Genomic DNA, 15,763 nt, shown 5'->3' with positions numbered 1-15,763 from the left:
AATTTCTTATCCCAGAAATATACCTGCTTTATTTAAAGGATCACTTAGTTGGATTAACAGCATTAGATGGGCTGTTTCACTAAGCATTACAATCTCTTTAATAATGGAATTTATATATCTTTAAATGTTTTCTTATACTAGAATTTCTAGGTGTTATTAGTGAGATTCCACAGCAATATTGTAGGAGAAAATGCAAAATTTTTTAAAGTTAAGCTAAAATATAGTATTACAAGAAAAGTTGGCAGGATTTTTAGGATCATCTGGGTACTACTCTGTACAGAGGGTTAAAACTTCACTACTGATATCATAGAAAGATATGAAAAGCTACTTTACTGTGTTTGGTTAGAAAATATATTCTGATAAGTAGCTGGGTGGGCTGGGGGGTGCCAGGTGAGGCTCCATGGAGGAAACAATGGATAGTCTCTTAACTGCCTTTTAATAGTTACTTCAAATTATTATTCAGGCTATTAGTCAGCTTTCATTTTACTCAAAACTGAGTTAATGATACTGACAGAGCCTAAACTCAAAATATGTAACTTGAATTTTGGCAAAATTATAAAGAGAAACTTGTGTATCTGCTTTATAGTGAGATATTTTAGTTAAGTTATATTAAAATCAGTAAAGTCTGCATGCAACACGTCACTTGTTATAAAGTCAAATGAATGGGACAGAGTATAGGGCATTCAGAAAGATTTCCATTTATATGTCAAAATGTTGCATGTAAGAAATTGATGTGTTAAGTCAAGGTATGTTGACCAGAGAAACAGAATCAGTGGAGGTATATACTAAGAGATTTGTTGCAAGGAATTGACTGAATTGATCATGATGGTTGGCTGGACAATTCCAAAATCGACAGAGCAGGCCATCAGGAGAGGCAGCTGAAACTCTCAAGCTGAAGCTGCTCCCTAAAGGTGAAATTTCTTTTTTAGGGAATCCCCAGGCTGCCGTCTATGGGGTCGCACAGAGTTGGACACGACTGAAGCGACTTAGCAGCAGCAGCAGTCTGTTCATAAGATCCTTCACCTGATTAAATCTGGCTCACCAAATTATCTAAGATAATATCCCTTATATAAAATCAATGGACTATGGACTTTAGTCATATCTACAAAAATACCATCCCAGCAACAATAAGTGTTTGACTGAGGGGACTTTAGCCTTACTCCAGTTTGCATATAAAACTGACCGTCAAAGATGGTATTCCACATCAGTCATTCAAGATAGTGCTGACATAATTGTCCATCCATTTCAAAGAAAAATGAAGTCAAATTTCTTCTTAATACAAAAGAGTATATTCTTGATGAAATTAAACTGTTTCAGGTGAGACAGCCATGAAAATCATGAGCTTCAATGATTAGGTAAACATTTCTCCCCAAAATTCTCTTCCTATCAGCTTTCTGCTTTCCCAGAGAGCTCTGTAATCCTTCTGCCTCAGGAATCAACAGCAGTACCCAGGAAAGGGTGCAAAATGTTAACAAATATCAGATTGATGCCATGCTAGTTAAGGGACAGGTCAGGGTGAGCACAAGGCTACTTAAAGAAGCTTTTATGTTTAAAAGCATCCATTCACCACCTTGCTGATGGTGTTGGGTATTGTATTATAACCTGGTATTTCCTTAGTGCTAAGGCTTGCTTTTGGAGAAGGCAATGGCACCCCACTCCAGTACTCTTGCCTGGAAAATCCCATGGACAGAGAAGCCTGGTGGGCTGCAGTCCATGGGGTCACGAAGAGTCAGACATGACTGAGCAACTTGACTTTCTCTTTTCACTTTCATGCATTGGAGAAGGAGATGGCAACCCCCTCAAGTGTTGTTGCCTGGAGAATCCCAGGGACGGGGGAGCCTGGTTGGCTGCCGTCTATGGGGTCGGACATGACTGAAGCGACTTAGCAGCAGCAGCAAGGCTTGCTTTAGTGGATCTTTCAACAGTTGTTTTCTGTTTGTGCCTTCCATGAGTCAGGCATCGTATTGACGATATGGATGTACAATTAAAGCACTCCTAATAAGAGAAGCAACAGTACCAACACTATTCTCAACCCATGCCTTTCAATTTGTTTTATAAAATTAGAAGTATCTTAAGTGGCCAGTATTATATGTGGGTGAGTTTATCAAACTGTCTTCTCTAAAAGTCCTAGTTATTGAAGATGACTGCCTTCAACTGTAACAAATTCATTCTAACCATGGCTTAAAAGCCCTCTATTAGTGGCAAGTTACAATTCTTCTCAGTACCAAGGATTATTCATCCTTCTGTACAAAAATATACAAATACATAATTTTGTACTTAATAGAAGCATCATTTCTCTAACAGGCTATTTTATTTATGATTTGTCCTTAGCTCCAAATGTTTGTGCCATTTCAAATTAATGGGGGAAAAAAAAGAGATGATATTTTAATCGTTATCAGTGCTGTTCAACTCCTTAAGGTTTAAGAACTTGTTGGTTTACACTGAGTCCTCAGTGTCTCAGAAAAGTCACATGGTCTTTTGACAGGCATTATTTGTTTTATAATAATGTGCCATGTTGATGAGCTATGTTGAAACTCAGATAAAAGGAAAGTTATTCACATTAAAAATTTATACATATCACACTCAGTCATGATGCACAGGGCTTCTCTTATTGCCTGTACTCTCTCTGTACTGGAAAATCAGCTCAGAGGTCATCACTGAGTACTGCAATCCGTGTCCAAGTTATCATAGAGATAGATTTTCTTCATGCTATAGTATGGAACCTAATGCAAAACAAATATGCCTTGAGATGTTTTCGAGAGATGAAAACCTCGTATTTTCAGCTGAAGTACAGTGGCTTTGGAGTTCTCTTTCTTTGCCCAAAGGAATCACTGACCTTGAATGAATGATGGAGCATAAATTTTTAGATTGACTGTTCTTGATTTATAGGCAGACCTCTTCTGGACTGTGAGGAAAAATGATCCTTGCTAGTTTTGATTATTTCTTCATCGTTCATATTTTATATTCTGCATCTGCCCTGAGGCTATTTTCAAGGATACATTTTTGTAAACTGGGAAAAATAAATGAGAATATATGAAAAATAATTTGATTTCTTGCTGTAATCTTCCAACCCTTTTGGCCAAAATAACAGTAATTACCACAACAATCACAGAAAATGTAAAGCATGTTTAGTATTGTTGAAATTTTGCTGAAACTTTTAAAACCCATGAAAAATACTTGTTATTCAGTAATTTTTTTTTCCCCCTTCTCTGGAAAATTCTTTCACAGGACTGGAGAAAGGAAGTCAGTACAGTTTTCAGGTGTCAGCCATGACAGTCAATGGCACTGGCCCACCTTCCAACTGGTTCACAGCAGAGACTCCAGAGAATGATCTTGATGGTAAGACCTTTCCCCATCACTGTCACTCTGATATCTGTCTTCTTTGTTACTTCAGCTTCAAAGAATACCTCTAAAAAATTGATGAACTTCCACATTAAGGATGTTTCTTCTTCCTGTATCTTTAGATGCAAAACAAAACAAATCAAAAAACCCTGAATGAATAGAGTCTTCAGCAATGCCATATAAATATAAATTAATTTTAGTCTTCATAGCAAATCACTTTTTTTCAAAAAATTTGAAATGACCTTTTTTCTGTTTATTTTATTTGAAGTAATTGATCTTAACCATGTTCTTCAGAGGAATGCCTGCAATTTCTGATAATAAGCATAAAATGTAATTATTTTATATAGCTTCCCTGGCTCTTTTATGATACTTCTACAAATAGCAATATGTATTTTTGACTAGCTTATGATATGATCGTTAATGTTTGGCACTTTTTTTACATAAAGGATAGTCTGCCCTATCTTCTTAATTGATAGTTATCTGAAATACTTGTGGATGAGATATTGAGGTTCATATAAAATCACATATCAGTGCATTCAATATAACAAAATCTTCAAAATTATCAGATGAGAAGTACTTCTTAAAATAAAAAGCATCATGACTAAATATGAGAATAAAATTCAAGAGAAAGGGGTAATGGAAGCAATGGAAAAATAAATAATAGAATAAACAAAAATATAAATAATAAAGTAGAAATATACTCTAGAGAAGTACAGATACATGAAGTAGAAATTTATAAAAAATGAAAGATACTTGAAAAAGAAGGAAGTTAAAATGAGTAGACTTAAAACTAGGTGATCCAAACTGGGACCAAGGAAAAAGTAGCTAAAAGAATAAACACATGTGTATTGAAAATATGATGGCTACCTAACTAATTGAAAATGGAATTCACGTACTTCTTCAGTGACAGACCTGAAAATATTCCAGTTACTGGGAACTGACAATTCTCTGTCTCTCTCTGTTCCTCTCATTTTTCTCTCTTCCTCTCTCCTCTCCATCACCATTTCTGAAATCTGTTCTCCTTGACTCTTCCTTAGGCTCCTTCTTTCAATTTTCTTCCTCCTTGATCTTTCCTGTCTTCCCTGTCTAAATAACTCACTGCCATTCAATTGTTTTAATATAGTCACAGTCTTGGTTTTACAACATGATTATGCTGGCAGTAAAACAACCAACAAATACTATTTCCACAATACTGATAATCACGGCTATGTAATAGCACATTAATTCAAAGAGTATTTACAGAAAGTTTCCCTAACATCAGGCATTGTACTGAGCTCTGAGGATATAATAATAAATAAGAAAGATATGATTATTTTCCTTGTGTAGCTTAGAAAGACAAACATTCTAAATGAAGTCATAGGGGATCATCATCGTCATAGTATGAATCTGGTTGAATACTGGCAGTACCCTATAGTTCAGCTTAGGATGGATGGCTAAATAGAATGATAGATGGACAAACAGCCGGATAGAGAGAAGATCTTATTTAAAACTGAGACCTGAAGCATCAACAAGAATTATCACTGCAAAGCATACATTAAAAACTGAGGAGAAGGCAAGCTGAATGCAAGTTTGAAGTCAACATAGGTCATAGTACTGCTATTCAGTTCAGTTCAGTTCAGTCGCTCAGTCGTGTCTGACTCTTTGCGACCCCATGAATCGCAGCATGCCAGGCCTCCCTGTCCATCACCAACTCCCGGAGTTCACTCAGACTCACGTCCATCAAGTCCGTGATGCCATCCAGCCATCTCATCCTCGGTCGTCCCCTTCTCCTCCTGCCCCCAATCCCTCCCAGCATCAAAGTCTTTTCCAATGAGTCAACTCTTCGCATGAGGTGGCCAAAGTACTGGAGCTTCAGCTTTAGCATCATTCCTTCCAAAGATATCCCAGGGCTGATCTCCTTCAGAATGGACTGGTTGGATCTCCTTTGCAGTCCAGGGGACTCTCAAGAGTCTTCTCCAACACCACAGTTCAAAAGCATCAATTCTTCGGCACTCAGCTTTCCTCACAGTCCAACTCTCACATCCATACATGACCACAGGAAAAACCATAGCCTTGACTAGACTGCTATTAGGGTCTGAAATAAAGACCATCAAAGCTGAAACACAGAGATGGCACACAATTATTTTTGCCAGAAAGGCAGATTCTACATTTGGCAAGACCAAAATAAGAATTTAAACTTTATCCTAAGAGTATCATTAAAGCTATAACCTGCTTTATCCTAAGCAAGCCATGAAAGAATATTTTTAAAACTACTGACAGTTATGTTTGCATTTTGAAGAGAATACCCTGTTTAAAACCCAAAAAGTGTATTAGAAGTAAACCCTGATGCTGGGAAAGATTGAAGGCGGGAGAAAAAGGGGATAATAGAGGATGAGATAGTTGGATGGCATCACCGACTTGATAGACTTGAGTCTGAGCAAGCTCCAGGAATTGGTGATGGACAGGGAGGCCTGGCGTGCTACAGTTCATGGGGCTGCAAAGAGTCGGACACAGCTGAGTAACTGAACTGATACATGGGCCAATTCAGGACTATCTTACAATAAAGTACCTTGAGCCTTAGAAAATAAATATTATTTAACTTGTCTTAGATAAATCAAGAAGTCATGGAGCTACATCAAGTCACACTTTGCAGAATGTTTACCCTTCGGTAATGAATTAGGGAAGTTTAAATCATGTGTTCATTAATTCAACATATATTTCTTCTTGAAAGTTTTTCTATACCAGGCATCATTTTAGGTTCTAGGGGCAAAACAAGAAACAAAGTTACTACTCTCAGAGAGTATAAATTTTATCAAGGTAGAAATGGTAGTGACAGATGATGTGAAAAAAAGGAAGTATGGCAGAAGGCATAGCAAATGATGAGGGAATACTCTTTTATGTAGGGATTTGTGAAGATCTCTCAGATTAGGCAAAAAGAAAGTGAGGGAGACAGCCATGCAAATAGTTCAGACAAGAGCCCCTGGTGTAAAAGGAATAGCAAGAATAGACATCCAGAGACTGGAGCCCCGTTGGTGTCTGAAGTATGACAAGGAGATCGGGAGAGCTGGGCCCAAAGTCACGAGAACCTGATTGGTCTCATGTAAAAAATACAAGGATGGCTACAATGTGTTATAGGAATACTTCATTTCTCTATTTTACTTGAGAAATTACTTTTAACCTTTATATATTGTGTTTTATACTCTCTTCTCTCCATTGTAATATATATTGTTATCTTTATTTTTATTTTTTTTACTTTTTTTAAATTTATTTTTTTATTTTACTTTACAATACTGTATTGGTTTTGTCATACATTGACATGAATCCACCACGGGTGTACATGAGTTCCCAATATTTAAAGAGCAAGTTAAGCTAAGAAAATTAAGCTCACTGGATCTCACTCTGCTGGCAACTGTGGAGCTGATACTCAAGACCAGGTTGGGTGAGTCAATGTCCTGTCCGGTTTATCAAAGCTAAGTGTCCATGAATCCTGTAGAACTGACCCAGTGATGATAAAAATAGTGATTCAAGGCCAAAGATTCTAAGAAATGAGGTCATATCATTTACCCAAACCTAAGGGACTATGTCTCTTACTGGAAGGAGTGAAAATAAACAAAGTGGAGATGCTGAAGTTCCCATAAAACACCTGGGATGAATGGGACACTCCACTGACTTACTTGCTCCTACTCCTTGCTCTGAATGACTCACGTGGTAACAAGAACCAAATGTAAAATCGCAGCTCCTGGGATGGCACAGAACTCCCACTTAACTACATTCTTTTCATATCCCTTGGATCTAAGTAGACTCCATCTCATACATCTCTTTTTTTAAACTTTTTTAAAATTTACTTTTATTTATTTAATTTCATTTTTGGCTGTGCTGGGTCTTCATTGCTCTGTGAGGGCTTTCTCTAGTTGCGGCGAGCAGGCTTCTCTTTGCAGTGGCCCCTCTTGTTGAACAGCACAGGCTCTGGAGGACACAGGCTTCAGCAGTTGCATCGTGTGGGCTCAGTAGTTGTGGCACCTGGGCTTAGTTGCCCTGCAGCATGTGGGATCTTCCTGGGCCAAGAATCACACTGATGTCCCCTGCATTGCAGGGTGAATTCTAAACCACTGCACTATGAGGGAAGCCAATTTCGTACATCTATGCTAATCAAGGACCTTTATGCAGAGCTCATGCATAGAGTCTTAATAAATGCTATTTCCTTGGATGTTTGAACTGTACCATGTTTTTAGCTTAAGAGTTATCTCTCTTCTGCATGCAGCATTTCTCCCTAAGTTTCTCCTTATTTGAGTACTGATTCAGTACCTATGATGTGCCAAGTAATGGGCAGTACAAATGTGAAAAACAGGAAGAACTCTCTTGAGGCGTTAACAATGGCTGCAGTGATCAAGCAGGCTTCATAGGAACAAGTAGTACTTAAACTAGAAACTTCAGGGAAAGGGGACTGACAGCTAGGATTATAGGAAAGGGTGTGTAGGACAGAATAGTAAACATTCTTCAAAAAGCATGGCTTAAGAAAAAGCATGTCTATCATCATTAGTTCAGAATTCATCCTCAATCCTTTACCAACCAACTATCTGAACACATTTCAACACATTTCATCTGTTGCCTCTTCACTCATTCTTTCACATCTTCATTGGGTTAAAATTGTTTAGACCTTTGGATTAAAATCGTTTAAACAGTTATCGTGGACCATAAGAACTGGCCATGAGCATTAGCGATCTGATAAAATGTAAATACAAATTAATAGAAGAAAGCTAGTGGAGTCCATACTTCCTGTACATAATGCTGTTATAGTTTATGATTTGAGATAATTAGGGTTTCCCAGGTGGAGCAGTGGTAAAGAATCCACCTGCAATGGGGGAGACGTGGGTTCAGTCCCTGGACTGGGAAGATCCCCTGGAGAAGGAATAGCAAACCACTCCAGTATGCTTGCCTGGACAATTCCATGGAAGAGGAGTCCAGTAAGCTACAGTCCATTAGGTTGCAAAGAATTGGACACAATGGAGTGACTGAGTATGCATGCACCTGTTCTATACTCCTTGAGATCATTAGCCTTTAAAACAGAGTGGAAACTAATAGGAGTGGAAACTACATTTAACTGTAGAAATTTGGGGCAGATGAGTTTCACTTGCTTTGTAAAGCACTGTTTTCACCTGCTGCATGAAAAAAACAAACAAACATTTGATCCTAAGGCTTTCTCAACTTCTTGACCCATGATCTCTTCACTGAGCTACTCCCCGAAACTGAATCTGATTGTTCTTCCTTCCTCTGGTTTTTCTTCATTTGACTGCATCATTCAAATATTAAAAAGTGTAACCTTGGATAAGAATTAAGATTTGGATAAATGGACAAGCTCAGAAGTGGTCGCTGCTGCTACTGCTGCTGCTAAGTCACTTCAGTCATGTCTGACTCTGTGCGACCCCATAGACGGCAGCCCATCAGGCTCCCTTGTCCCTGGGATTCTCCAGGCAAGAACACTGGAGTGGGTTGCCATTTCCCTCTCCAATGCATGAAAGTGAAAAGTGAAAGTGAAGTGGCTCAGTTGTGTCCGACTCTTAGCAACCCCATGGACTTCAGCCTACAAGGCTCCTCCATCCATGGCATTTTCCAGGCAAGAGTACTGGAGTGGTTGCCATTGCCCTCTCCGAAAGTGGTTGCTAATAGCCCCAAGAGAATATGCAGCTTGATGGCTTTCTCTCTATCTGAAAATATAGAAATAGCATAGAATATGGAATCTGTATAGAATCTATAGAATAAACATATACATATATTTAAGCTAGGGGGGTTTTCTTTAAATATTCATCTGAGATTTTAACTTACTCAAGTAAATGTTTAATTTATAAATTGAGATTAAGATGACTTTTATCAGAGTTTTCAAGGCTAAGCTTTCTGAAGTCAGATTTCCATATAGAATGGCTTTGATTTCTGTTAAGCTTTTGGATAAGGAGCAAGCAATCTTTGTGAAAACCACTTGAAATGAGAGGCATTCTTTGCTGTAACCAGAGAAATCTGTCCTGGGAGGGAGGCCCAGTGCTGGACCTTCTAAGTGTATGTTATTGGATGGCTGCCTCTCCTTGCTTTCGAGTCTCCTTGTGAACTCAAGGTGTGATTTATTCATTAGGGTGATAACTTTAAGCCTTGCAAGTCAGTTCAACAGAAGCAGTGATGCATATAGACAGCTGAAAGCAATGAAAGCCATTCCCTCTCTTTCTATGACCTCTGTAGTTTCTCTTGCCTTCTCTGTTTGGCTTAAGCCGTCTGAAGATCAATAGTAATATGTTAAGCGACATAAGCAAATTCTGCTTCCTGGATTCTTACATAAGGAAATTATCTGAGGGTGATGGAAGGGTGGTGGGGTGGGAAGCACTGGGCAAAATATATTTAGTGAGGCATTATTTGTGATATTCAAATTTAGAAATGACTTTGATATCATACAATTAAGAATGTGTGTAAACTGTAATGATTATTTAATATAATTGGCTATTAAAATAATATGCTTAAATTTTTTTTTAAAGCAGTAATTTGGAGAAATACTCCAGTTCCTTATGGATTACCCTTTTAATTAAGATGTTTTGTTAAAGTAATTATAGAGCCAAACCTCACTGTTTGTTCAGGGTTCCCTGAAAGCATGTTTGCTACTACTAACAGCTGGGAAGTTTTAAAATATTTATTTTGCATCTCAAAATTTCAGCTTAAAAAAACAAAATCATTAGAATTCCCCAAAGCTCTTATGTAAATGTCTTGCATAGGATATGAAGGAATTTTTGATTAAGTTCAGCAAGGCATTCTCTAGGAAACAGCATGGGTATCCATTTGTGCTGCTTAAAAATAAAATTAAAGTGAACAGGTAGAAATTGTTATATAAATCAATAATGATATAAATTAAACCCTTACCATAAAATGGAGGAACTTGGCTAGCAAAAATTACCAATGCAGAGAATCCTGAAATTGCAACAGTGATATAAGCAAAAACTCTGAATCTAAGAACAGGCTCCAATTTCCCGCCCCCAGGAAATAGATAATTAGCCCTATTAGCCTGATCAGTTCAGTTCAGTTGCTCAGTCATGTCCGACTCTTTGCGACCCCAAGAATCGCAGCATGTCAGGTCTCCCTGTTTATCACCAACTCCCGGAGTTTACCCAAACTCATGTGCATCGAGTCCAGTGATGCCATCCAGCCATCTAATCCTCTATTGTCCCCTTCTCCTCCTGCCCCCAATCCCTCCCAGCATCAGGGTCTTTTCCAATGAGTCAACTCTTCGCATGAGGTGGCCAAAGTACTGGAGTTTCAGCCTCAGCATCAGTCCTTCCAATGAACACCCAGGACTGATCTCCTTTAGGATGGACTGCTTGGATCTCCTTGCAGTCCAAGGGACTCTCAAGAGTCTTCTCCAACACCACAGTTCAAAAGCATCAATTCTTTGGTGCTCAGCTTTCTTCATAGTCCAACTCTCACATCCATACATGACCCCTGGAAAAACCATAGCCTTGACTAGATGAATCATTGTTGGCAAAGTAATATCTCTGCTTTTAAATATGCTATCTAGGCTGGTCATAACTTTACTCCCAAGGAGCAAGCATCTTTTAGGTAATGGTAAAGTGGGATTACTGCAAATTCACTTCATTTGCAAAATGAGCCACAAAAGAACTTCCATCTTTCGGAATCTGCATTATAGGGGTGATACTCCCTGGGTGCATGGCATTGAGGAAGAACACATTAAAGTTTATTTTAAGAATAATCATAAACTCTAAGATGATGGGATTACCCAGGAAGTATCATATGCATTAAAAAAATAGACTCTGAAAGGTAGAGTGTCTCTAGGCAGAAGAATGAGAAATGACAAAAATAAGTTTTTGACTAATTTCAAGAAATTAAATCAAGAGTAGAAAAAGAAAAGAAACAAAGAAGGAAGAAAGAAGAGGAGAATACATGGAAGAGTTGTGGTAGGCTGCATAATGCACCCCCCAACCCTGGCCCCGGCCGGGAACTCTCCTGTCCCTGAATTCTCTAGGTGGACCTACTGTGGTTGGGTGTTTTTGCATGCACGCAAGCTAAGTCACTTCAGTTGTGTCCAACTGTGCGACCCCATGGACTGGAGCCCGCCAGGCTTCCTCTGTTTGTGGGATTTTTCAGGCAAGAATACTGAAGTGGGTTGCCATTTCCTTCTCCAGAAGTGTTCTTAGAAGAAGGAAACAGGAAGATCAGAATGACAGGAGGCGTGACAACACATACACATATTCATGCATACACATATGAAATGGGCAAATAAGTTTATATTGATAACTACCAATATTCCAGGCTTGAAACTTCAAATCTCAAATATACAACACTTAAGCAGTCAAAGCATGTAAACAAGGTTCTTCCCAAAAAATTCAAAAGGCCAATCCAGATTTGAGAAATAATTTATGTAGATGATTAGAAAAAAATAAAAGCTTTAAACATGACAAGTATATAGTCATTGAAATGAAATGTCACTGGATGTGTTAAATAATATAGTAAACATAGGTGAAAACAAAATTAACACATGGTGATAGATAAAAGAGAGAAAATTCTAAAGACATTAAACATGAAATAAGAAAATTTAGCATGCATCAGTCATAATCCCCAAAGAAAATAAAGAATGGAGAAGTTATTTTTCAAAAGATAAGAAGTGAGAATTTTCCAGAATTGATGAAATACATGGATTATCAGACTCAGGAATAATGCTTTAGCTTTGATATATTGAACAGTACAGAGATAAAGACAAAAAGAAGAGCTTAAAGTGCCCCAAAGAGAGATTACTTATCTAGGAAGTATAATTATATTGATGAAGAATTCCCAATAGTAACAGTTAAACCAAGAAGCAATGAAATGTCTGCAAAGTGCTGACAAAAAATTTCCATCATCCCCAAATTGTATAGCCAACTGAATAATTATACAAGGAAAGGAGAAACATAAACACCCTTCACATAAAAAAAAAAGAATTTATCACCACTATCTTTTTTGTAAAGGGCTATACTTTTAAAAAAAGATAAAAAGAAAATCATTAGAAGTATGATTAGAGAAAGTATTAGCAAAATAATGTAATATATGGGCATATCTGAACAAATTATGACTTTATAAAACAAAAATTTTAATAGTTTGGAAAGTTAACAAAAAGTTGACAAAAATGAGGTGGTAAAGGATAGGAGATCATGGAGATTAAACAGTTTAGAGATTTTTTTTAATGTTGTTCTTATGAAAAGTAAAGATATCATTAATTCTACATTTCAAGTTTCATATCCTTTCAAAATTGAAAAATGACAAGTTTAAGGATATAAAGTGTATAATTTCTTATTCAGTAGAGGAGAAAAAATAATGGTGGGGGAGAGTGCTTTAGCCTATTCAAACAAAATCATGAAGAAAACTAAATGTTTGTTACAAATAAATAGGAAATTAAAAGTATATAATAAAATGACATAAATCCTCATATAGTAATAACAATAAACATAAATGGATTAAGCTTACCAGTTAAAGGATAGATTATTAACTGAGATTTTAAAACATCAAGGTATATGATATTTATAATCAGCAAATATAAAATATTAAGATGTGAAAGAATTAGAATAAAGGGATGGAGTAAAAATGCTAATCATTCTAACAGAAAATAAATATAGATTTATCTTTGGTAGTTTTCTAAAAGCCAAATATATCTTTTGGGACAGAGAGTTACTACTCAATGATAAAAAGATTAACATAAAAATATGTAAATTATAAAGAAATACATAATAGTTATAAAGATATGACTTTTATATAGCATACATTTATACTATTTAAACAAATCTTGATGGATGTTTATGGACAAATTTAGAAAGCCACTGTAACATTTGAATATACTTTTGTTATAGAAACAGTAAATATGTAGTATTGCAGGTGGAAAATATACACCATAGAGCAACACGTTGGAAAATATACACCACAGAGCAACATAGGCCTTACCATCCAAAGATTATCAGACTATTGCTGTAAACATCCTAATACATATCCTTTAACTTCCTATGGTAGAGTTAAATGATGATTAGAAGTGATTGTCCACTGCAATAAACAAGCAGCATTCACAGTTTGTAGAAGTGAGTGACAAGGAAGATGATATCCATTGCTGAGAACAAGCACTGCCAATAGAAATGAAACATTAGTATGTATCAGAACTGGAAAGAGAGTGTGGATATGTCATTGGCTTTCTCTAATTCTTTGTTAAAAAAAATAATCATTATATATTTATGTATGTATGTATATATAGGCTGTTAAGGACTGGAGCTAAACTCTAACAAAATGACCCATAATCTGCAGCATACTAAATAGAGAACAGATATGTCAAAGTCCCAACAACTTGGCAACGCCATGTCCATAGAACCCGATACACAGCAGCAATCATTTTCATTTTCAGGAGCCAGAGGAGACAAATCTTGCTGGTGACCAAGACAAAATGGCATTAATAACTGTACTTTTGTGTTGTTTCAACATCAAAAATTTAAAAATGTTTTTCTTAAAAGTTTTCATATAGAGTTATATAAAATTGTGGTAATTTTATATGTCATGAGTTGTACATAATGATAATTGTATTGAACCTCATAGGAAACGTAGACTTTGTTTCTATATTTTTGAGCACTTTGGGCCAGGAACCATTCTAATTATTAGCATTATAGAGAATTTATGGGAAGAGATGAGACAAAGAATAATGAAATAGGTAGTGCAGTAAGTGACCATAAGCCCTATGGGGGGAAAAAAGAGATTATTAGGAGATGAAGAGTTTAGGTAAAGATTGCAATTTTAAAATATGGTAGCCAAAGAAGTCTGAAGTTGGAAATTAGATAATAAAACCTGAAGAAGGGCAGGGAGGAAGGCATATCTGAGGGAGAGCTTCCCAGAGGTACAGCAAGTGCAATGCCCTGCGCCCAGAGTATGTCTGTCACGTTTGCAGAAAAGTCAGGGTCCCACACGGAGTAAATGGCTGGGGCGAGGTGAGCAAGGGGGAAAGCGGTAGGAGACGAGGACAGAGAAAGAACTAAGGGCACAAAGGGGTGGGTCACACGTGACCCTTTAGGCCATTGTAAAGAACCTGGTCTTCCAGTGTGGTGCGGGAAGACTTAATGATATTTGCTTGACATCGTCTTACTTATTTGACATTATCTTATTTGTATTTTATTTGTTTACACACATGTTCACACTGTGTTCATCCAGGTTTATTTTAAATACTGGTGGCTTCTCATCTCTCTATATAAATTTCTCCACAGTCTTTCTCCAAAACCTCAGACTTATATACCCTATTTGCCTGGTGTCTATGCATGTGACTAGTAGGCACCTTGCATTTAACATGACCAAAGAATTTGTCTGTTTTTCCTCAGTTCATTATATCCTTCACCAGTGGCCCAAGCTAAAGATCTGTGAATTATCATGGAACCTCTTCCTTACACAGCCCTGTTGACTCTGCCTCTCAAATGTCCAAATACTTACATTTCATCTCCACCATGGTCATCCCTGCTAAGTCGCTTCAGTCGGGTCTAATTCTTTGTGACTCTATGGACTGTAGGCCACTAGGCTCCTCTGTCCATGGGGTTCTTCAACCAAGAATACTGGAGCAGGTTGCCATGCTCTTCTTTAGAGGATATTCCCAACCCAGGTTTCGAACCCTCATCTCTTAACATCTCCTCCATTGGCAGGTGGGTTCTTTACCTCTAGCACCACCTGGAAAGCGACAAGTGTAAACATACTTTTAGGGTCTGCTAATTTTTTTTTAATTTAAAAAATGGTTTTAAAATACACATTAAATATCATTCGCCATTTTTAAGTGTACAGGTCACTGGCATTACGTATAGACACACTGTTGCATAACGTCACTATCACGCTTTTCCAAACCACTTTTGATCTTGAAAACCAATGATTCATTACTCTTCCCTCTTCCCCATCTCCTTGCAATCACAATTCTACTTTGTCTTTTACTAATTGGACAACTTTAAGTATCTCATCTGCATATCTGAGGTGACTGATATTTCTCCCGGCAATCTTGATTCAGCTTGTACTTCTTCCAGCCCAGCGTATCTCATGATATACTCTGCATATAAGGTAAATAAACAGGGTAAAAATATACAGCCTTGACGTACTCCTTTTCCTATTTGGAACCAGTCTGTTGTTCCATGTCCCGTTCTAACTGTTGCTTCCTGACCTGCATACAGATTTCTCAAGAGGCAGGTCAGGTGGTCTGGTATCCCCATCTCTTTCAGAATTTTCCACAGTTTATTGTGATCCACACAGTCAAAGGCTTTGGCATAGTCAATAAAGCAGAAGTAGATGTTTTTCTGGAACTCTCTTGCTTTTTCCATGATCCAGCGGATGTTGGCAGTTTGATCTCTGGTTCCTCTGCCTTTTCTAAAACCAGCTTGAACATCAGGAGGTTCACGGTTCACGTATTGCTGAAGCCTGG

General features: G+C 37.3%; 1 protein-coding gene across 1 annotated transcript in view; it reads left to right on the top strand.

Annotated features, from left to right (window-relative positions):
- The window catches only part of DCC (DCC netrin 1 receptor), an 811,418-nt gene that overhangs the window by 568,154 nt on the left and 227,501 nt on the right, over positions 1-15,763 (top strand). Inside the window, exon 14 of the mRNA XM_040264220.1 lies at positions 3,229-3,339. Coding sequence (XP_040120154.1) covers positions 3,229-3,339 — 111 coding nt within the window. The remainder of the gene's footprint in view (positions 1-3,228; positions 3,340-15,763) is intronic.

This window comes from Oryx dammah, unplaced genomic scaffold (genome assembly GCF_014754425.2).
Source record: "Oryx dammah isolate SB20612 unplaced genomic scaffold, SCBI_Odam_1.1 HiC_scaffold_22, whole genome shotgun sequence".
NCBI classification, from domain to species: Eukaryota; Metazoa; Chordata; class Mammalia; order Artiodactyla; family Bovidae; genus Oryx; species Oryx dammah.
Note: the sequence above shows the minus strand (reverse complement) of the source record. Positions and strands in the feature narration are given on the sequence as shown.